Source organism: Taudactylus pleione, unplaced genomic scaffold (assembly GCF_031769625.1).
Source record: "Taudactylus pleione unplaced genomic scaffold, aTauple2 ptg000040l, whole genome shotgun sequence".
NCBI lineage: Eukaryota > Metazoa > Chordata > Amphibia > Anura > Myobatrachidae > Taudactylus > Taudactylus pleione.
Window position 1 is genome coordinate 1021244 of NW_028284442.1, and position 23555 is coordinate 1044798.

Below are 23555 nucleotides of genomic sequence, written 5' to 3' on the forward strand. Positions count from 1 at the left end.
TATTTTGCTGTTGTTGATTAATGTCCTGAAGAAGGTCCTTTATGGACCGAAATGTTGACAAACAATTGGACGACATATTGTGAATTGAAGTTATAAAATATTTTCGGCTATATGAAGCCGTAATAAAAACATTTTTGCTTGACACAACTTTGGAGAGTGCCCTGGTCCTGATATTCGGGACTGTACATCTCATATATATATATATATATATATATATATATATAACTCCCCAGAAAATCCTGCCTTTGCCCCTGCCCACATAGGGTTGGTGTGACCCTGCCGAGGCTCCGTGTGGCTTGGTGGGTGCCCCCACAACTTAGTTGCCCCAGGTCCCCCACACGCCTTAATCCGGCCCTGGCAGAAAGAGAAATTGATCTCTTACGCTCGTTTTTGGAGATACATTTGGAGTAGAGAAAATTTTCTCTTCTCCATAAATAGGGTTACTGATAAGCCCCCAATTGAGTCTTATGGCTGCTGCATCAGGAAGGGAAGCAGTATGAAAACTCTGCGAAGTCGATGATTTCACCGCAGTTTTCAATTCTTTAAATAGAGAGATGAAAAAAAAATATTTTCTCCAGCTAAAATGCTTGAGAAAAGGAGACTTACGTCTTACCTGTTAAGTCTTTTTCTTAGACTCCATAGGGGGCACAGGGATGACTCTGGGTATAGCCTGGAGAGGAGAGTCTGGGCACCAAACAGTTAAATACAAATACCCACAAAGCCCAGGCTCCTCTCCATTCTATACCCCGCCCCCAGGCACATCAGTTTTTAGTTTGCAAGCCCACGGCAGGAGCGAGGCAGAGGATAAGAGAAGGAAGGCCGCATATATACAGAATCGTCGATACCATGGAGAGTACAGCTGGACCGGTCACCAAGTAAACACCCCCCTACAGATAGGTGCATCAGGGTGGCTGCCCTGTGCCCCCTTTTGGAGTCGAAGAAAAAGACTTAAGAGGTAAGACATAAGTCTCCTTTTTTTCTTCCTCCACTAGGGGGTACAGGAATGTCCCAAAGTAGATCCCTATGGGCGGGGACGCTACTGAGCACAGAACACCCGAAGGCGGCGTCCGAGGACGCAAAAGTATCAAATACATAAAACCTGATGAAGTTATAAGCAGACGACCATGTGGCAGCCCTACAGAGCTGTTCTGCAGAAGCCCCACAGCGTGCTGCCCAAGAAGTCCCCAATGACCGTGTTGAATATGCTGTCACCATGGTAGCTGCAGGGCGGTTCACCAGGGAGTAAGCATGGTGAATGGTGAGACGGAGCCACTGGGCCAAGGTTTGCTTAGATTCCGGCCAGCCCCGCTTAAAAACATCATACAGAACAAAGAGAAAGTCTGACTTACGGATCTCCTTGGTCGTTCCCACATCCAACGAAGCTTCTGGTTGAGAAGAATCCGCAGTCTGGAATGCAGGAACAACAATCTCCTGATAAATGTGGAAACGGGATACCACTTTAAGAAGGTAGACCAAGCGAGTCCGTAGCACAGCCCTGTCAGAATGGAAAACCAAAAATGGGGAGCGAATGGGGAGCGACAAGAAAGAGCACTCAAATCAGACACCCACCAGGCAGATGGGATGGGCAGGAGAAAAAACAGTCTTCCAAGTGAGCCAGCGCAAATCCACCGACGGTAACGGCTCAAACGTAGCCGCCTGCAAAGCTCGTAGAACCAAACAAAGGTCCCAAGATGCCACAGGAGACACGAACGGTGGCTGAACATGGAGAACTCCTTGAAAAAAAGGTTTGAACCTCCGGCAGCAGAGCTATCTGCCTTTGGAAGAGTACAAACAAGGCCGAAACCTGGAACTTCAGGGACGAGAGCTGGAGGCCTAAATTCAGACTCGTCTGTAGAAAGGAAAGGATCCAGGAAAGACGAATAGGCCTGGGATTAAGACCCCTGGTCGACCACCATGTAACGTAGGTATGCCAAATCCTGTGATAAACACGCACAGAAGGCTTTTTAGCCTGCAGCATGGTCCTAACAACTCTTCTAGAAAATCCCTTTCCTCTTAGAATGGATGTCTCAAGAGCCACCCCGTCAAAGTGAGCCTCGCTAGGTCCGGATGGAAACACGGACCCTGAGACAGCAGATCTGGCCGCAGCGGAAGTTGTAGAGGGGAGTCTACGGAGAGGCCCGTGAGATCTGCAAACCACACACATCGAGGCCAATCCGGAGCACCGGGATCAGAGTGCCTCCTTCCAGCTTGAATTTATGAAGGATCCTAGGAATCATTGAGATGGGGGGGGGAGAGAATAAAGAAGGAAGGTCCAAGGAACCGCTAGCACATCCACCAGTAGTGCTTCCGGATCCCAGGTGCGGGTGCAATATAGTGGAAGTTGATGGTTTGAGCAAGATGCCATCATGCCGATGTCCAGTAGGCCCCATCGACGGACCAATACTTGGAAGACTTCTGGATGCAGTGGCCACTTGCCTGCATGGACGTCTTGATGACTTAGAAAGTCTGCTTCCCAATTTTGAACTCAAGTGCTGCCCTGGTGGTTTATATAGACCACCTCCGTGGCATTATCCGATTGAACCTTCACTGGACGTCCCCGAAGGAGGTGTTATGCCTGACACAGAGCTCTGTACACAGCATGAAGTTCCAGAATGCTGATAGGCAGCCGACTCTCTTGATGCGTCCAATGTCCCTGAAACGTTAGGTGACAAGTTACCGCATCCCACCGCTGAAGACTGGCATCAGTGGTGAGAAGGACTCAGGACCTCATTCAGAGTCGGTCGAAGCGGCCGCACGGTCGTACGCCACCGATGTTCACTATACTGCGCATGCGTAAAGTTCGCAATGCGCGTGCGCAAACTAGCCGCTACCATCAGAAATTTCTCTCTCCTTGAACACAGCCAGGTCGGTAGTTTGAGTGACAGATGGAGGCGTTTGTGGGTGGTAACAGGGGAAGGTGCTTGAAAACGGGGGAGTGGAGATCCGAACGCAGGCGTGCCTCATTATGCGAACGGCGTTTTATGGGAGTGCATACGGATTATGGGAGTGCATAATTAACAAAGTAGCGTCATGACACATGTGACATGGGAAGTTTTTACACTGACATGATCGTAGAGCTTAAGAGAGGGTATGGTCAACCTTAAGCTCTACGACCAGTGCCGATGGTTCCCGATGGTCTCGATTAATCCTTATATGCCCGGGGATGACGTGCAAAGCGTACGAGAAGGGGGCGTATTTTTTTGTCTTCCGACCGTTTCCTACCCTTGGTCGGCCAACTACCGATCCGAACTTAGGGACGCAACTTGCGAGGGAATCATTTGAATATCCGGCCCCTTTTTCCGTACGACCGTGCGGCCGCTTCGACCGACTCTGAATGAGGTCCTCAGTCCTGGATCCAAAATGGGTGTCCCTTGTACAGATGTGATGGCAGGAGCCACCACTGCATGGAGAGACGTACTTCATGAGGAAGAAGTAGATTCTGAGCCTTGTGGTTCAGGCGAGACTTGATCCACCTTTTTCAGGATGAGACCCTGGAGAGGCGGTAGTGGAGCTGACCATACTCCGCCATATCGAACGTTGAAACCAATGACCCCAGAAAATGCATGCACAAGTGCATGGATACCCAACGTGGACTGAGAAAGTTGCGAATTTTGGTCTGCAAAGTCAAAATCTTTTCCGGAGAGAGGAATAACCGCTGAGCTCTTTAATCCAGCACTGCTCCCAAGTGGAGCAGCTCCTGGGACGGAGATAGCTTGGACCTTTTGATCCATCCTCAAGACTGCAGGAGCTCTACATTCAAATGGATGTGATCGTTGAGAACTGTCTGAGATTCCCCCAGTAGAAGCAAGTAGTCCAGGTATGGTAATATTCTGACTCCCCTTCATCGCAGATGTGCTGCCATCATTGCCATGACCTTCGTGAACACACAAGGGGCCATGGACAGACCAAAGGGCAACGGTTGAAACTGGTAGTGAGTGCTTTGGATAGCAACCCTGAGAAATTGTTGGTAATTGGCTTGTATAGGGATATGTAAATATGCATCCTGTATATCCAACTATGCCATAAAGTCCCCCAGTTCCAAGGCTAGAATGATGGATTAAAGGGACTCCATGCGGAATCTGGGAGTTCGAAGAATTTGTTTAGATGTTTCAAACTGAGGATGGGTCGAAAGGAGCCGCCTGGATTGAACCAGAATTAGATTGGTGTAAAAGCTTACCCCTCTCTGGGATGGGGGAATTGGAATGATGACCCGAGGCCAAGAGAGAACGAACAGACGCCTCGAGAGCTTCTGCTTTTTCTGGCTGTGTAGGCAGGCCAGTGGAAAAGAACCGGGAAGGTGGGCGCTGTCGAAAGGGGAGAACGTAGCCTTGAGACACGGAGCCTCTGCCCAAAGCATCTGTTGTGGTCTGCATCCACACTGCCGAAAATCGAAGTAGCCGGCCTCCCACATCATGCGGTAGGCTTGTCTGCCAGCTTGGTAGCTGGACGTCTAGTGGACCAGGGTTGCTTAAATCTGGGCTTGGAGCTTTTAGAAGCAGAGACCTGGCTTCTGGGAAATGGTTGACCTCTGGCCATGCCTTGAGGACGAAAGGAACGAGACGTTTAAGTTCTGGATCTCAAGGTGGTAACCGATGGCAAGAAAGCAAATCTAGAATCTGCTAATGTAGTAACTATCTTGTTCAATTCTGGACCAAACAAGACATCACCCGAATTATTAAGGGCTTTAAGGGCCTTCTTGGATTCTGTGTCCGCCTTCAAGGTGCGCAGCCAGAGTGCTCTTCTTTGCTGCAACTGCTGAAGCAGAAATCTTAGAAGTTAAAATTCCTGAATCTATGGCTGCTTTGGAGAGATAATAAGCTGCCTCTCTTACATGTGTAACCATAGTAACTAAGTCATATCTGTGTGCACCAGAGGTAAGACCTTCCTCCAAAGTGTCTGCCCAGTGGCCCACAGCTTTAGCCACCCAGGCCGATGCAAGAGCTGGACGAGCCAGAGCCCCTGCGTTAACATAAATTGTCTTTAGGAACTTTTCCAGCTTCCTGTCCATGGGAAAAGAGATACCTTGTTAGGAATAAGTAGCATGAGTATGATCTAAAAAGCCGCGTGATGTGGGCATCCATCGGGGGAGGAGACTCCCACTTAGCCCTATCCGCTGCGGGGAGAGGGTAAAAGGTAGCAATATGCTTGGAAACCTGAAAGTACCTGCTAGGGTGAGTCCACGCCTCCACTAGGAGGTCTTCTAGCTGTGCAGACGACAGAATTTCCCCCACTGTTTTCTTCTGTCTTTTAAAGACAGGTGCCCTGCATCTGGGAGGTTGGCAGAGTCCTCCACTACAAGGATCGTTTTTACAGCCCTTTTAAGAGCCTCTACGTCTTATGGAGACATAGCTTCCTCAGATACAGGAGATGTCTCCACATCGCTTGCAATAGAAGCACTAGCCTCGCCATCAGAAGAGACTTCTAAATCCGAACCTCCGCCAGTTATTGGAGTGAAGCTTTCGCTTGGAGCAGGCCTACACCTAGGAGCTCTATCCTTATCAAGCATCTGTTGAAAGGATGTGGATACCTGAGCCAACCCTTGTACTGACTGTGCAAAAGTCTGCATTCAGGGTGGCTCGGCCATTGGCAGCTGTGGCACAGCGACAGGGACAGGTCGAACCAGAAGTGACATACGGTCTACAAATTGCGACATTACCAGAGTCAGACGTGATGCCCAAGATAGTTCTGGACTAGATTCCATGGGCGCAATCACCTGCTGCAGGGCTCCAAAGCAACTAGCACACAGGCCATCCTGCTCTGGATCTTGAGAAATATCAAGACCATATTTCTTGCATATGCGCAGTGCTGAAGCGACTGTATCTTTGGTGTTTGGTCTTATTACACCTTAATAAAATGAGGCACACAATAAAAGGACACAGTTACTCACATGCACACAGACCTCTTAATGCAGAAAAGTGGACTAAATAGCTCAACAATCCAGCTAAAACAGCAGGAAGAGCGGTAATTAAGCGAAGCTGCAAGGAGCAGGCTATAAAAGAGACCGAAGACCAAACTTCTCACTCCAGTGCTGAGGCAGACTATGCTGTAAAACGGCCGCCCAGTGTCTAGGAGGGGGAGGAGAGAAGGGAGAAAGCGTCTGGGGCTTACTGGCTGCATAGGGAAAGCGCGCCCCAGGGGTGGGGGGAGTGGCGAGCAGGGAAGCACCCGCCTCCCCCTTGTGACAAAAACCTCAGGGAAATGGCCGTCGCTGCTTTTAGTAAGCAGCCCCTGTACCACACATAAATCCCTGGTGGTCTAGTGGAGCGGTAAACCAGGAGCTACCACCTGCCAGCATCGAAAGAGGTCTCCTGCTCCGGGGGTAAGAGCCACTGCTTACCTTTTCCCCGAAGAGCACCAGTTGTGGCTTTGGTGTAGTGGAGACTGTTGCCGAAGTCACTGACCCAGTCACCGGTACTGCGGCTACCGGCGCTGTAGTAGCAGTGGGGGCGGCCTATAGGACGCCTTCCACTGCACTCATAAAAAAAACTATTAAAATTAAAATAAAATAAGTAGCCCCCCCAAAATCTGGTGCCCAAGCTCCTGCCGGCACCAAACTCAAAACTGAGGATCTCTGCCTGGGAGCGGGGAATAGAGGAGACTGGGCTTTGTGGGTATTTGCGTTTAACTGTGGCCCAGACTCATCCCTAGTTGAGTAAGAAAAAATTCATTTTGGGGTTTAATAGAGACCATAATGCTAAATACAAAATATCAGACAAATATGTAAATTCAATTTTAAATAAAGAACAAACAATATATACCTGTACCACAATAGGTCCTACAAGGATGGTAACACCCTGTAGTCTCCTCTGGCAGTTCTCCCGGAATGCTGTGTAAATGCAAATAGGTAGAAATTCTGCTGGCCTGTATGGCTACTAGGTTTCCTCCAATACCTTAAGAAATAAAACAAAATGTCAATACAACATAGGAAATACATTTCTTTGCAACGGTACTGACTACAAATAACTATGTTATTTATACCCCTTTTACACCAAAGTCAAGACCCGGGACAGATTCCTTTTACATCTGCAGTGACTCGGCTCTTTCGGCGGTGCAGTGAGCGCCGATGAAGCCGGCCACACTAGCCAGATTAGCCAGACTGAGAAATATAATACAATATAGATAATATTTCTGTCCGAAAATGGTGCAGTGTCACTATAGAACAAACTCATTATTGGCTTGTTACTGCACCTTTGTGGCAATGCAGTCACAAAGCAGATTTAACCACTAATACGCTTATTTTTATTGCACGTTCTGTTTGGTTTCTACTTATGTCAACATATGTAGAAGAATAGTAGTATAGTAGTATACTTACATATTGACATCCAGGTTTAAATCTAATAATAATTTGACCACTTTCAGAAAACTTATTATTACATAAAATGTTTCAAAAGCAAAAAAACCCAAAAACATTTGCACCAACGCATGCACTTTTATTACCAGTATATTCCTTTTAAATCACTGGCAGAAGATAAGCAACAATATATATATATATATATATATATATATATATAAAAATGAGAGTTATGGTATATCATACCTTCGTTAACTTTTTCTTCGAGGTCCATGGAGTCCACAGTCAATATGTTGGGGTATATGGTCCAGACACCAAACAGTTAAACAAGCTCTCAGCTCCCAGGATGCACCAGGTCCTCCCCACATATACCCCACCCCCGGCCATACGTAGTCAGTTCGCCAAGCCCAAGCAGGAGAAGACAAAAGATAAGAAGGAAGAAACCATATTCTCTAGACCAATCTCTCACAGAGGAGGAAAATTAAAGAGATACCCAAAACACCAGGTGCGTTAGGGTGGGTGTCCTGTGGACCCCATGGACCTCGAAGAAAAAGAGTTAACGAAGGTATGTTATACCATAACTCTTATTTTCTTCTACGGGGTCCATAGCCAATATATTGGGGATATCCCAAAAGCAGTACCCCTAAGGGCGGGGATGCTCCTGTGTCTCAGAAGAAAGGAGAATCCTACGCCCGAAGGAGGCAAAGGTGTCAAATGCGTAGAATTTGACAAAGGTGTGGACGGAAGACCATGTGGCTGCCTTGCACAATTGTTCCGCAGAGGCACCGCGGCGGGCCGCCCACGTAGGTCCCACTGACCGTGTGGAATGTGCCGTTACTGAGTCCGGCACCACCAGATTGGCCTGTGTGTATGCCTGAGAAATTGCCATACAAATCCATCTGGCTTATTGGCTGGCAAGCCACGCTTATGACAGAATCAGAATCAGACTTCCTCATGCCGTTGGTGCGAGCCACATAAATTCGTAGCGCACGGACAACATCCAAGGAAGCCTCACCTAATGAGAGGCTTGTAGCCTGAAACGCTGGGACCACAATCTCTTCATTCATATGGAAACGAGATACCACTTTCGGAAGGTATCCCGCCCTAGTACGAAGTACTGCTCTATCCCGATGAAATATTAAAAAGGTGGAGCGGAAGGAAAGCGCTACCAAATCAGACACCCTGCGGGCAGATGCAATAGCGAGAAGAAACACAGTCTACATTGTCAGCCACCTGAGGTCTACTGATTTCAGGGGCTCAAACGGAGGAGCCTGTAGAGCCCTGAGAACTAACGTCAAATCCCACGGGGCTACCGGGGAACAAAGGGAGGCTGAACTCTTAGAACACCTTGAAAAAACGTCCTCACATCCGGCAGTAGAGCGATATTCCGCTGAAACCAGACCGAAAGAGCAGAAACCTGAATCCTCAAGGTGGCCAAGCAGAGCCCCTTTTCTAACCCAGTCTGAAGAAAGGAAAGCACTCTAGAGACCCTAAAAACCTCAGGGTCATATTCTCTCACTTCACACCACTGAAAAAACGAGTGCCAAACTATAATAAATGCGGGCCGAAGCAGGTTTACATGCCTTCAACATTGTCTTTATCACAGAATCAGAAAATCCCTTTTTTCTCAAGACGGAGGCCTCAAGAGCCATGCCATCAAAGACAGATGAGGCAGACCCGGATACAAGCAGGGACCCTGTATTAATAGATCTCGCCTTATCGGCAGAGGCCACGGAGTGTCTATGGAGAGACACTGTAGATCGGTGAACCAATGGTGTCTGGGCCACGCCGGAGCTATTAGTATCACCGTACTGCCTTCCTGCTTGATCTTCCTGATGACCCTGAGAAGAAGAGAAAACGGCGGAAAGAGATATGCTAGCCTGTAATGCCATCTTACTGCCAGCGCGTCTACAAACTCGGCCATTGGATCCCTGGTCCTGGATCCATATCTGGGTATCCTGTGGTTTCTCCTTTGAGGCCATGAGATCTATCTCTGGAAGACCCCCATCTGTCCACCAGGCTCTGAAATACCTGTGGATGCAGAGCCCACTCTCCGGTATTTACCTCCTGCAGACTCAGGAAGTCTGCTTCCCAATTTAGGACCCTGGTATAAACACGGCTGATACTGTCGGGAGGTAATGCTGTGCCCAAACCAGAATCCTTGATACTTCGGTCATGGCCGCCCGACTGCGTGTGCCTCCCTGATGATTGAGGTAGGCTACCGCGGTGCGATTGTCGGATTGAATTTGAACAGGTCAGCCTTTTAGTATTCCCTGAGCCTGAAGTAGAGCTCTGAATACCGCCCTTAGTTCCAGGATATTTATAGACAGACGACTTTGTGCCTACGTCCATTTCCCCTGAAACGTGTGTAGACCCGTCATTGCCCCCCAGCCGTGAAGACTGGCATCGGTCTTGAGAAGTACCCAGTCTGACACCCAAAATGGACGACCCTGGTTGAGATGGCTTGTCTGCAACCACCATGACAGGGATAACCGAACCTCCGGTAAGAGATGAATTTATCTGAGACTTGATCACACGGTACTACCTGTTCCAGCGCGCAAGAGAATCAACTGCTGCAATGGTCTCGAGTGAAACTGGGCATATTCCACCATACTGAAGGTGACCGCAGCACCCGCATTGCTGACTGTACAGACACCCGTCTGTTGTGAAGCAATCTGCATATCCACAACTGCAGAGCTGCAATCTTGTCCTCCGGCAGATATATCCTCTGTACCATGGAGTCCAAGTGTGCCCCCAAATGAATCATGTGCTGCATCGGGAGAAGCGACGACTTTTTCCAGTTTATGACCCAGCCATGACTGTGCAGACAGGACACAGTTAGTCCCAAATGATTCCGCAACTCCTGTGGAGACTCCCAGTAACAGGAGATCGTCCAAGTATGGCAGAATCCTGATGCCCTGGCATCTGAGACATGCCATCATAACCGCCATAACCTTGGTAAACACTCGAGGAGCTGTTGACAGGCCAAATGGCAGAGCTTGAAACTGGAATTGCTGGTGGGGCAGGGTGATTGGTATATGCAGATATGCATCCTGGATATCCAAGGACACCATAAAATCCCCTGGTTCCATTGCCAACACAATCGACCGCAGTGTTTCCATACGAAACCTAGGCGCTTGGATAAATGTATTGAGCCCCTTTAAGTTTCGAATAGGCTGGTAGGACCCATTTGGCTTCTGAATCAAAAATTTACTGGAATAAAATCCTTTCCGTAATTGATTCTCTGGAACCGGGATGTCCCGACAACAGCAGGGTTTGTATAGCCTGTTGAAGGGCCAAGGCTTTTACAGAACCCACCACTGGGTTTATGCAAAAGAATCTCTGGGGAAGACTTCTTCAGAATGTCAGGGCATACCCCCAAACCCAGGCATCTGTTGTTGTGAGATGCTAGGCATCTGCAAACTGAAGAAGTAGGTCTCCTACCCTGGGGTCCCCCAGGGGGAGGCCCGTCCCATCAGGCCACCGGTTTATCTTGGGCTCTGGAAGCCGGACGCTTGTTCGGCAAAGTTTCTTAGACCCCGTTCTTTTTGCCGAACCACATCTCGCTGAGGGTTGACATCTGGCCTTACCCTCTGGCCGAAAAGTCTGAAAGGACGACCGTCTAGGTCTGGTCACAGATGCTGAAGGTAGGCCAGCCATTTTAGAGACTGCCACCATAGCCACAGTTTTGTCCAATTCTGTGCCAAAGAGAATACCTCCCGTAAAAGGAAGGGATTCTAGGGCCTTTTTCGACCCCGCATCCGCCTTCCAATCTCTTAACCACAGGGCTCTGCGTGCTACGACCGAGACCGCTGATGCTTTGGAAGATAGTATACCAGCATCTAATGCCGCGTCTCCCAGATAAAATGCTGCTTCCTTGACATAGGAAATCTCCAGCTGTTCCTTGGATGCTTCTGGCAGAGATTCTGCCAGTGCCTTCATCCATTCTTCAATGGCTTTGGAAACCCAAGCCGTAGCCATAGCCAGACGAGTGGCCGCTCCCGAGAGCGAGAAAATTGCCTTAAGACAATCCTCAAGCCTCCTATCCGTGGAATCTTTAAGAGAGGATGCAGATGGTATGGGCAGTATGGCACTCTTTACCAGCTGTGCCACATGTGCATCTACAGACGGCGGGATTTCCCACTTAGCACACTCTTCTGACGGAAGTGGGTATAAGGCTGCCACCTTTTTAGAAGGATGGAATTTCCTACCCGGACAACTCCATGCTTCCCCCATAAGCTCCGACAAGTGCTCTGATTTGGGGAACTCCGCCTTGACCACCTTCTGGCGCTTAAATAACGGAGCCTTTCTCTGCGGAGGCTCCCCCTTATCTATATTCAGTACAGTTTTGACTGCCCTAATCAAAAAAGGGACATCAGCCACTGAAAATTATCCTCATCTTCTCCGGAGATAGACTCCTGAGAGGAATCATGTACCTCTTCCTCCTCTGAGGATGTACCAGAGTCATCACCCCTCTCTGTGGCCTGGCCTGCGTAAAGGGATCAAATGCCGTCTGGTCTTTGGCTGCATAGATCTAGCAGCTTGTAGCGGTTGCTGAAAAGCTGCTGAAGATTATGCCATGCCTCGACCAGCATACATGTCCATCCATGATGGAAACATAGAGGGCACAACCATAGAGGGCTGCATTTTCTGCGGGTACCACCATACTGGGGGTGCTGGGGCAACCAAACGTTCCGCCACTTGAGCCATAATCTGGGAAAAAGAAGCCCAAGGGGATTCTGGTCCAGAGGCTGGTAAACTTGACTGATGCGGTGATTGTCTAAAGCAGTTACCACACAATCCATTTTGTATGAAATCCTGTGGGGATAACCCTGCTTTGCGGCCATACAAGACACCAGCACATGGGCTTCAGCCACCTGTCTTTCAGACTCCTTAGACATAATAACGCTTTCTTATGTCAAGTTCTGAGTACACATGTGATTTTGTTTCTCCCCAACTACGCACACACCTGTAGCAGAGGGTTATAGGGAGAAAACAACAGTGATAGATTATAAACTGACAGTTATTCAGACATAAAAGGCAGTGCCACACACAGCATACAAATCACATGCAATGCATAAAACACCCTTGTGAACATATGCAATCTAAGCTCTTGTCACTACGAACAGCCCCAGGCTTAGTAGGGTAGAGAGCTCTGTAAAACCTGCCACCGTGGGAGAGGTATACAGGGAGACTGATCCAGCCTCCTGAGTGTACAGCCACTGAAAGCACCTGAGAGTGGTTTCTGGCTGACTCAAATAGAGGGAGGCTGGGAGGAGCAACCCAGACGCAGGAACATTTAGACTGGGCCCGCGTGAGGGTTGGGGGAGGGGCCGCCGGGGAAAAGCAAACCTCCCCTATGCTGCATGGATCCACCCGGCACACTGACCTAGCCACCGCCACTAGTCCCCAGCTGTCAGGATCCGTCACGTCCCGGTGGTCTAGTGTGGGAGACAGTTTACCTGGCTCCTCACTGAAGCGTGCCTCCGGCCAGTCCCCACCGCCGGAAGCCGGACCGCCACGTGGTCCCGGCGTCAGCGGCCACCGACACCACCTTACCTGCATATCCTGTTCCGGTTGCAGTCCAGGGCCCTGCGCCCCTGCCGAAATCACTGGCTTCACACCAGTGTTACGGCGCCGGAGGGGGTAGGTGGAGCCGGTTCTCCCTTCAGTCAGCACGTGCCGCCAGCTCAGGTGGAGAGCCGAACTCTTTTTTTTTCCACCGGGGCTGCTTCTGCAGTCCCATTGCATGTGGTGTCAACAACACCAAACAGAAGAACTGACTACCTATGGCCTGGGGCGGGGTATATGTGGGGAGGACCTGGTGCATCCTGGGAGCTGAGAGCTCGTTTAACTGTTTGGTGTCTGGACCATATACCCCAACGTATTGGCTGTGGACCCCAAGAACCCCGAAGAAGAAATGGAGATATTATGCACAGATCGCATTTAATTTACCATATACCTAGTTCAGGTTTGAGAAAAAAGAATTGTCAGTAACATGTATAGTATAGACCAGCCAAAGACCAAAACTGTTACTTTTACCTGCATGGAATGTTAATAGCCGGCAACCATGCTCAATCAATCAGTCATATCTCAGACAGAAATACTAGGGTGGATACCACTAAAATATTTGACCTTAAAAGGTAAGTCATTCCAATATAATCATGCAATATATTAATACGAAAGCTATGGAAGAGACAAACAGTTCGGTACTATTTTTAGGTCGGAATATTGATCTAAGAAGTAGGTAAGGTAGGAAAAATGTAAATGGGTAAAATTTGTAGGACAAGGGGACATAAGAAAATGTAAAAAAAAAAAAAAAGCTTGTAAACTTATGTTCTTATGTACACAGTATTACAATGTATAACCTTTATACATTTTACTGTATATAACTAATAACATTTATTGTCTTTTCTTGTGCACACCATGAACTGATGACACAATAATCATGAGTGAAGATTCCCCTAGAACATTGGAGTATAACCTTTTTTCTGCCAAGGATCATTTTGATATATATAACATTACTCGCGGGCCCGGTACAGGCCACACCCCCTGTGTGTTATGTCACACATAGGCGGGGCCACAATCACCGGTAATTACAGCAATGCCCAGGAGCTGTAATGGCAGCGGTGTGACCGTCTGAAGCGTCCTAAGAATGCTCCAGGTGACACTGATGCATAGAGTCTGGCTGCATGGTGGCACTGTAGGCACCTTGCTAGCCAGATGAAAAAGCTCAGAGGGCCAGACCAAATGATTCCGCGGGCCTCATACGGCCCCCGGGCCTGAGGTTCCCCATGCCTGCCCTAGAATGACCACCAAGAGGCACTGTACTGAATATACAAACAAGACTGGTTGTTTCTTTTATCAAAGCAGTTCAGGCGACGTTCGTCAAGCCTACACTGATGGAAAAACCAGAACCAAACATGTTGCACAACAAAGAAGGAAACTGGGTGACTAGTGTTATTCAGAAGTGATGGACAAATTAGATGGTCTCTCGTTGGATAATTTTAACTCTCTCAAAATTAATTTGCACAAATCCTGCTATTCTGCGTTTACATCGGAGAGCAAACTGGACAGACTACGGAATAAGCAACAAACAGCATTTGTACCATCTACCGGCTCAAATATCACAGCTGCAATAAGAAGTAGTTATCAGACAACTATTGACTGGAAGCTCTGTATGTTTTGCCAGTCACAGATCCCAAACAAGGAGCTTTGTTGTGTAAAAACTACGAATAAATCCACAACACTGATTGAACAATCTAAATCTGATCCAGTGATGTCCGTCTCTGGTGTCAGTTACTTGATGGCAGATGGCGGCCTGTATCATCTGGCCTGTTTAGTGACATTTGAACCACACACTGAAGGAATGCCTTAAGAAGTTGAACCAGATCTGGATGAGTGCATGACAAAGTTTTGCTCTGATTTGGATATTGGGCTTTCAAGAGGTATTACTTATGACATGAAGGATGTGTGGTGCGGATACCAGGACATGTGTGCTGAAAGAAACATCACTGTTCGTAAAATTTATCAGTCCAGAATAACAAACCTTCTACGAACATGTTAAGAAAATAATTGGCTCAAAGGCAGGTTATGTCAAACCTCTTTCAAATAGAGCACCAATAACGTACCCTAAGGATGAACCACCTAGTTGATGACTTTTTGTCAATGCCATTGATAGAAAGATGGTATATTTTTCCCCGGTGTACATTATTGCAGCAAGTAAAATTCTATTATATTACTATTTCTATTGTGGTCATGGTGTGGGCTGGGGAGGGGGGTTACCAGGCAAGTAGAACCCCCACGTTTGCCTATGACTTTGTAGGTCCTTAAGCTTCTAACCCTTTCTGCCACTCTCTGTGGTGGAAATGCTGGGAGTTGATGGCAGATTGCACAGTCGACGCTAAAGTACAATTTTTATATATTGCTTATAGCATTTTTTTTCTATGTATAAAAGACTTTGAATCCTCTGAATTGTGTATTTTTTATTGTGCTTTCTTTTTTTCTTTTTCTGTGTTTAAGGTTTAATTATTTGTGGTTTTAACAGTAAAGTATATTAAATATCTTTGAGCCTAATGTTCACTTTTTAAGGGAATCAAATATTGCTACAAAAAGGTTTATAATTGTTACTACAGTACTGAGTTCATCCAGCGCAGTGAATTTTTCTAGATCTTCATAGTTTACTACTTCTTTCGCTTGCTGCAGGTGAATTCAATTTCCTTTCTTATATACAAAAGTGTTAGCTTCAACATTGTAAGTGATATATGTGTAGTTCCCATACACCCTTTTCTACAGGTATTGCACATGAGAAATAAGTTGTGCCATGTTTTACAACGTTAAACGAGGCATTTTACAATGCAATGGTGGGAACTAGCCTAGAATGAAACATTCATCCTATTTTTAACAGTGCCCTAAAGGCACACTGGTAGAAATTAAATGATAATGGCTGCTTTGCTCATTAATGACAACAATCTTCTATATTTTATTTGAAATGCCACTGATATGTGATTAAATAAACCAGTGGGCTTCAAATGATGTTTTAATCATTTTTTCCCTTTAATCCACAATACAAGGCATCCTGTTATGGATGCACAGATGATAGTTTGTGTCCTCCTTTAGAGGGTACAAACATCAGTTTTCTCAGTTGTTGTCATCCTAAGCTTTTTATCCTTTCTCATATAGGTCATCGCCCAGTGCTGGTTATAGATCATGGAGTAGCCTAAATAGATAGGTTGGCAGCCTGCCATAGAGAGTAGCTTAACATATTGCTGAACAGAACGCAAAGTACAGCAATCTCTGAGCAAAACTTGTGGCTGCAGACATGTTAATTATTCTGCTTCATGTTAAGTCACTGGGCTACAGTAATAGTAGCATTTTGAGAATTGGCTCTAGGATATGTAGCATTAATGTCTGTCCAGCTAATTCAAATCAGATTGCACAGGAAAAATCTTAAAAAATTACAGTGCATTTCAAAAAAAAAAAGAAAAAAAAATATACTGTACTTTACTTTGAGTAAAGGTCTATCAACTAAAATGCAATTGCAATAATGAAACAATTCTAAATTGTTAAAGGGTAGCCATCATGAAATTCACCAGTGGTAACTACAGGGGCTGATTTATTTTCCAGGGTCAGAGCACACGGCCCCTGCTGTAAGAATAAATGGCGGGAGGATGGGCTCAGAATAAATAATAATAATAAAAAAACAGGAAGGAAAAGAAACAATGATTAGAAATATCAATAAGAAAACAGTTTCAAACCCTCATGCATTATACATTTGTCACAGCCAGGCATGAAATCTCTAGAGTTACAGAATGTGGGCACACTCTGCTGCTACCAGTTGCAGATGGCTCATATAAGGTGAGGATATAAAAACATGACCAATGAGAAGGTAATAGGCTTGGGGTTAATGTATCAAGCAGTGAAAAGAGTGGAGAAGTGGACCAGTGCCTATAGCAACCAAACATTATATAAAATGATAGGTACAAGCTATGAGCTTGGTTGCTATGAGCAACTTCTCCACTGGTTCACATCTCCACTCTTTTCACTGCATGATACATCAACGTCCTGGCTAACCATACAAAACAGCAGTGCATGGAGCAGATAACTATAGGGGGCGAGATTGTCAATGTCTAGGTCAGAGGTCATGATAGCACAGATTCCTTTCCAGAATAAAAGAGGAAGCTTGGAGAGCAGACAGGAATGATAATAAACAGGCTAATGTGTGCCATACATCAGCCCCGTGATTCCCTGACAGAAGAGGCACTTGGGACAATTCATCGCAGATGTATGGGCCACATAAGTTAGTAACAAGCGATCAGAACTGCAAATCAGAAAGCAGGCATGAAGATGGTCAGTAAAAGGTAATTGGATAAGAACATATGCATAGAGTAGCCAATATACCTACTGCTCATACACCTTATTGTGTTCTGAGCCATCCTTTTGAATCTGTGCACTTAGTGACGTGCAGTCTCACACCTAGAGGCAGAAGAAGGGACAAAAGGCACAGATATCTACCCTGAAGCAGGTGTGACTTAGAGCAAGTATGTCCCAGTAAGTAATGCTGCGGAGTGCAGCAGGTTACAGCTAGAGATACAGCACATCAGAGGATAGGACTTTCTATGTTTTTATTGTTATAAACTGATAGGTAAAGACATATGCAGATACGTCTCTGGCCCTGCACTCAAAAATTTAATAAAATCCTAAAATAACCTGAAACATGAAGAATGCCCAAGTAAGGAAGGAGATGAGAAAAACATACAATAAAATTATGCCATAAAAATAGTCACTGCAAATATCAGTCATGTTATGTTACCATTGTAGAGTTACAAAAGATGGATAGGACTCATGCACATATGTCTGTAGTAGCCAAGTCTCATTTTACCCCTATTCAAGAAGCAGGAAATACATTTAAGAAACAAAATAAAAATCTTTAAAATATAAATAAAATGTTTTAGAGATTCTGAAAGAATGTAGCCGGCTTCTCAGCCATGCTTGTCACACTACAGGTGCATCTTTTGCCAAGCCTTGGGACCTTGTTTCTGCAGGATTACCAGTGCTAGATTTAGAGACGACAAGTAGACGGCACCTCATGAGCAACTGTCTTCCTTAGGAAGAGAAAGTAGGACTCAGATTACACCTGGAGCTGGAAGAGACTGTATTTTATACCACAAGAAGCATCTTATGGTGCTGCCCCAGGAATCAGTGAAGAGGTTGGATCAAAGTCAAATATCTCTATGTGGCAGTATGATATAAAGGCCCAGAACAGAAGCAAATCTCTTTTGATGCCCTGATATTTATTGATTTACTTGTAGAGCAAACGTGGATGACCCGAGGACTGTCCCAGAATAAAGCTACAGATTAGTAGCACATTATGCCATCTTCCTCAGTAAGACTTCTGTTTCAGGATATCATTTTTTTTACAGCTAACATTATATACAGCTGAATTACATAAGCTTTATAAAGGTGGCAACATTCTTGTGCGGTGTCATGTTTAGACTGCATCATGTCATCAGAGAGATGGCATGTAAAAGGGTTAACTATAACCGTTACAGTCCTAACAGTGTAACTGCTTGCCATGTTTACCAGCAACACCTGTAAATGCTGCTTAATAACCACCTCCTAAATTCAAAGCACAGTGTGCAGCGTTTCCTCTCACATTTGAGCAAACAGAAATCTGCATGTATATTACCTATTAGACCTCAATGAAGAACTTATGCTCATTTTCTGTAGAATGATCCTTGAGCCAATTAATGTAAACAGAGAAAGGAATACGGACACATAATGCTAGGGACTGTACCTGAAGAGTAGACCAGCATGGCCAGCCCAGGCAAGCAGTTTAAGAATAAAAGATAGTCTGTTGAATTAGTACTTAGTCTGAGACATGTCTCAGAACTTGGCCATGCAGTACATAATGGATAATGATAGGTGAAGAAAGTCATTCCAAAACTCTGCAGTCATACTCTGTAACTCTCAGTATCTGAGCTCAGCACCATAGACAGACCACAATATGACAATGCCATACACCAGCATTATATCCTATGGTGTCATTTTGGTCTATAGACTAAAATTTTAATTCATGATTTATGAGCCTTATTGTTATTTAATCCTAATATATGAAAGATGGTATTTTGTAATGAACCATAATTCTGCAGTTACTTTTGCTTGGGTTCATGATAAACCCAGTCATTCTCATCCAACCAATTTCTTTTATGTTTGTTATTTTTGATGAGCATTTTTAATATAAAATGTTTTCAGATGATTTTTAGTTTTGTTTAATAAATTTGTATTTATTTTCATACTTTCTTGGGAACGTGACATTTTCATATTTATATTAACCACCTGCCTGAAATGGTTGCAGTAGATGTAACTATAGGTAGTCGGGCTTTCAGCGACATGGTCATTATCTCATTCAACCTGTCCGTAACGCCCACCCCCAGCTGATGTAAAAAAACTTCCTGCAGGGGGCACCACCATGCTGTTTTTGAAGAATTAATAATTGGGTACCAACAATGGATTCCAAAATGTTCGTATCCTTCTCCCTATTAGTTCTGCAAGGGTTTTTTTTTTTTTTTTCTTATAATTTTTCATTGAGTTTTTGAAACACACCCAAACAAAAGATAATTACAATATAGTAACAATAGCAGCAGATATCAAATCAAGTGATGCATAGAAAGAAAATATTTGTCATAATAAATAAAAAAATATAGATCTCAGCTAACTCAAACCAAACAGATATTTCAACGTGGACCCATAGGCGCCATCTGGGCACACGTGATCTATAGCTATATAAAGTAGGCTATATGACCAAACAGAATGTCTAGACATTATATAATCTTCAATAAAATATCACATAACAGGATAAAGTAAATACAGTATAATATAAAAAGAAAAGAAAAGAGACATTTCCATATCCACCAACATATAAATTTAAACAGAATTAAAATAATACATAGACCCCCATAGAAAACCCCAAAACAACCCTCCCCATAGCCCCCACCCTGTATAACCTAACCCCAATGTGGGTATACCTGGATCCCCTAATCCCCTACTAACTAATCTAAATACTGAAATCCCCCCCCCCCCCCCCCCCAATACCAAAGAAAAATCTAACAGGGGCAATAGACTAGATGACCTTAAGCTAGTGAAATCTAACCCCCGCTCACAATAGGCCCCCAAAACAAATTTAATCGAAAACCCTTTCCCCCTCAGCAGAAATACAAGGATATAAAGAGGACTTATATAACAGAAGTAAAATCCCCACAACCTTCCAAGCCAGATAAAAGATAATTGCACTGGATAATTGACAGGGCAATAGGCTGTGGCCATAAATCAGACATAACCCGTCTCACAGGCATAAAAAGGAATAAAATTCCTCCCACATTGGAGCAAAATAAAGTACAATTGTAACATAAAAATTATAAACATTTGAAAAATCCGGGTATATTTGTATATATCAGTGCAGAGAAATAAAAACATACATAAAAGGGAACAAAACTGTGACAAACACAATGGACTCCAGAGTACTAATCAGACCAAGCCTCAGCCTCTTGCAAAAGAATAAAGAAAAAGAGTCTCGGGCCCACCTAAAAACAAACAGAAAAGTACGCATAGTACTGAAATGATAGATCCCGAATCTTCGTCACACCCTGCAAAGAAAAAAGATGGGCTTTTTGTAGAGGCAACACAGAATCGAAGCACCCATAGACTGAGAAATCATTGACCTTGGATGTAATCGCAACCTTCATGGAGGATAGATCCATATATTGATCCTTTGTAGAAAAAAATTACTCCTACAAATTAAAGATCTGGGAGGGAGATAAAATATTAATGAAGCAACAAGCAATGGCGTCAGATAATGTTGGATATATCATTCTCCAAAACTTGAAGGCGGTTGAACTATCAAAAATAGGAGTATCACCACCCTCCAGAGTGGGAATGCATGTCTCCATATCAGCGAGCCGACTCTCCGTATGCGGTTAATCATAACATGGAAGAGTCAACATGACAAGCAGGTGCGCCAATCGAGCCTCGAGCCTCTTTTCGGAATCAACAGTAGCTTTGAAGAGACGATCCATATTATTAAGAGAGGGTACAGCCATAGAAGGAGGTAATCAAGGTACTAGATAGGTATCAAATCAGGAGATTAGGGTTATACAAAACTTCCAAGAGATAATCCCTAAATATAACATAGGGAGTCTCAGAGGCCTGCAGACAGGAAGATTAGGCAGTGAAGATCCAAAATAGTCTCAATTACCACACTTTCACTCCTGGGAGCATAGGAGAGAAAACAACAAAACAATGGATGCACCTTCAGCCCAGAGGCTGTTATTGACACAGAGCAGCACTCCAAGATGGCGGCCGGGGCTGGGAGTCGCGGGACTGTAAAAACCCACAGAGAGCTGTGATTTGACAGGGACAGGAATTGCCACCTATCCACCTACCCAGGACACAGACCGGGAGACAGAAGTAACCAGCGCTGGAGTCAGGAGCTGCATCAGCTGCTAAAGCCGGATCCAAGATGGCAACCGCAACGAGGAAATACTGCAGAAGGGAACTATCAATGCCTGTATCACAGCAGCCAAAGGAGACAGGCACACTGAGGGAGTCCCGAAGCGTGGAGAGGTAAGTCAACTACAGTATGCTAGTGTGAGGGTCCAGGCAAATGATCCAGGATAAGTGTGACGGATGTTATGGCCTAGGAGCTATGAAGTCAGCCTCCTTCGCCTAGCTCGTCCAGGCCACGCCCCCCAGTTCTGCAAGGGTTGGTTCAAAAACGTTTTGTGGTATTTAAAGGAATTCCCTGGCAACACCATTTTTTGAGTCGCTGATGTCTCACACGCAATTTATTTTAGTAAAGAGATATTTATGCTGTGGCAATAATCAGGCAGAATAAGATGTCTATCCTAATCCTGATCCGCAAAATATGGCCCATTTATTCATGCTTGAACAAACGTTTTGCTGAAAAACACAGATATTGCAACAAGAGGTCTCCATTACTGAAAGTCTGTAACTATAATAAGGAAGTCAGCACATATCTTCCAAAAGATCCTGCTTTATAGTCAAAATCTATTACTACAGGATTTCAAAGAGGATACACAAAATTTGTGGAAATTGAAAACACAACCAGTCAGATCAGAGGCTGTGGTAGAATATAATTTCACAATGGGTGGGGTAAATTGTACAAATCAACATCTGAAAAACTACCCTATAAGTCGTAAAAGGGTTAAAAAAAATCTTATGTCAAAATGTTGACCCACCTATTTGACCATCAAACTTGGAACTCTTATTTTAAATAAAAAAAATAAAAAATAAAGAAAGTAGCAAAACAATCTATAATCTAGAATGGTTTTGCAGGAGTTGCTGATTGAAAATGCCCATTCAGCAGATGCCTCCATTTCAAATGTGGTTGACCAGGAACCAGCCTGAACCCCTAAAGACTAACAGAGAAAAACTTCCCCGAACTTGTTCTTCCAAACAAAGAAGAGCGACAATAGGGGCAAGAAAATGTACAAAGGAAACAGTACTGCAAAGAGTGTGATGTTGGACTTTGCGCTGTCCCGTGTTTTAAAATATGCTTGATCAAATACTGCTAGCCTGTCATATGTGGTCCTCCATAACGTCGGTGTGTTTCAGGCAGGGTCAGACTACCTGAAAACCAGCGAGATGAGAGAAAAAAGAAAATGTTTATGTATGCATGCATGCCTGTATGGAGCGGTGTTAACTCAATTCAACGGGCATTAACTTAATGGGGGTTCTAATGTGTTCCGCATGCAGAAACTGCTCTAAAATACATTTGCCATAGAAGTTAATGGGAATACACCACCTCACCACTTACCCCAATAATGATGGTGCAGCTTGCTGTTCCCCATTAATATAGTTAATCAATTAGAACCCCCTGCAAGTGTGGAAACGAAGCTCAGGCAACACAGGCTTCACCACTTCCCACCATTAACAGGGAAACTCTGCAGCACGTTGTTCCCAAACAAAGTGACAATCAGACGCAACCACTCGCACACCCCAAGTTATGCCCATGCAAGTGCATTTGTAGCTTTTTTGAGTTTTATTTCTGCACCCATAACTTAAATTTATTACTGAAACATATTCAACAGTGTGACATTAATACTTTTGTTCTACTAAGGTTCTTTTCTTTATACACGGAGTGTGTGTTATTGTACAGTTATCTATGATAATATGTCACTTTCAGTTATTATATGAGACAGCTCTGACCTTACTGGTAGTATCTATATGATCTACAGTGGGCATATTATTCCTTACAATATATAATTTCTCCTAGTGAATACTGAAGTGAGGACATGAGAAACAGATATATTAATTGAATGGAAAAAGTCTATTATCTGTAAAAAAAAAAAAAAAAAAAAAAAAACCAAAAAACTAAGGCCCTGATTCAGAGCCGGACGCTCTGACCAGAGCGTTCGCTCTGAATCAGGGCCCACCTCCATTAAAATGGAGCGTCCTCCTGGACGCTCGTATAGCTGTGGGTCACCACCCACAGCATATACGAGCGTCCAACAAGATGGTCGCGATGGTCTTGACCATCGCGACCATCGGACTTGCGAGTGAAACCCTGTGGTCGGGTTTCTCAACCGCAAGCCCTGGAGTGATTTTGGCTCTATCAGAGCCAAAATCACTCCCACTGACATCACTAGTGATGTCAGTGGGGCCGGCTTCAGATGGTAGGCGTTCCCATGGGAACGCCTCCATCTGGCAGGCACGCCCCCCGGCACGCCCACCAAAGGGGGCGTGC

The 23555-nt window shown here is 45.0% G+C and overlaps 1 protein-coding gene across 2 annotated transcripts in view; it reads right to left on the reverse strand.

Moving 5' to 3' along the window:
- The window catches only part of SLC41A2 (solute carrier family 41 member 2), a 160217-nt gene that overhangs the window by 25771 nt on the left and 110891 nt on the right, over positions 1-23555 (reverse strand). For both annotated transcript variants that reach the window (XM_088454350.1, XM_088454351.1), the window contains exon 9: positions 6759-6890. In XM_088454350.1, the coding sequence (XP_088310476.1) occupies positions 6759-6890 (132 nt within the window). The remainder of the gene's footprint in view (positions 1-6758; positions 6891-23555) is intronic.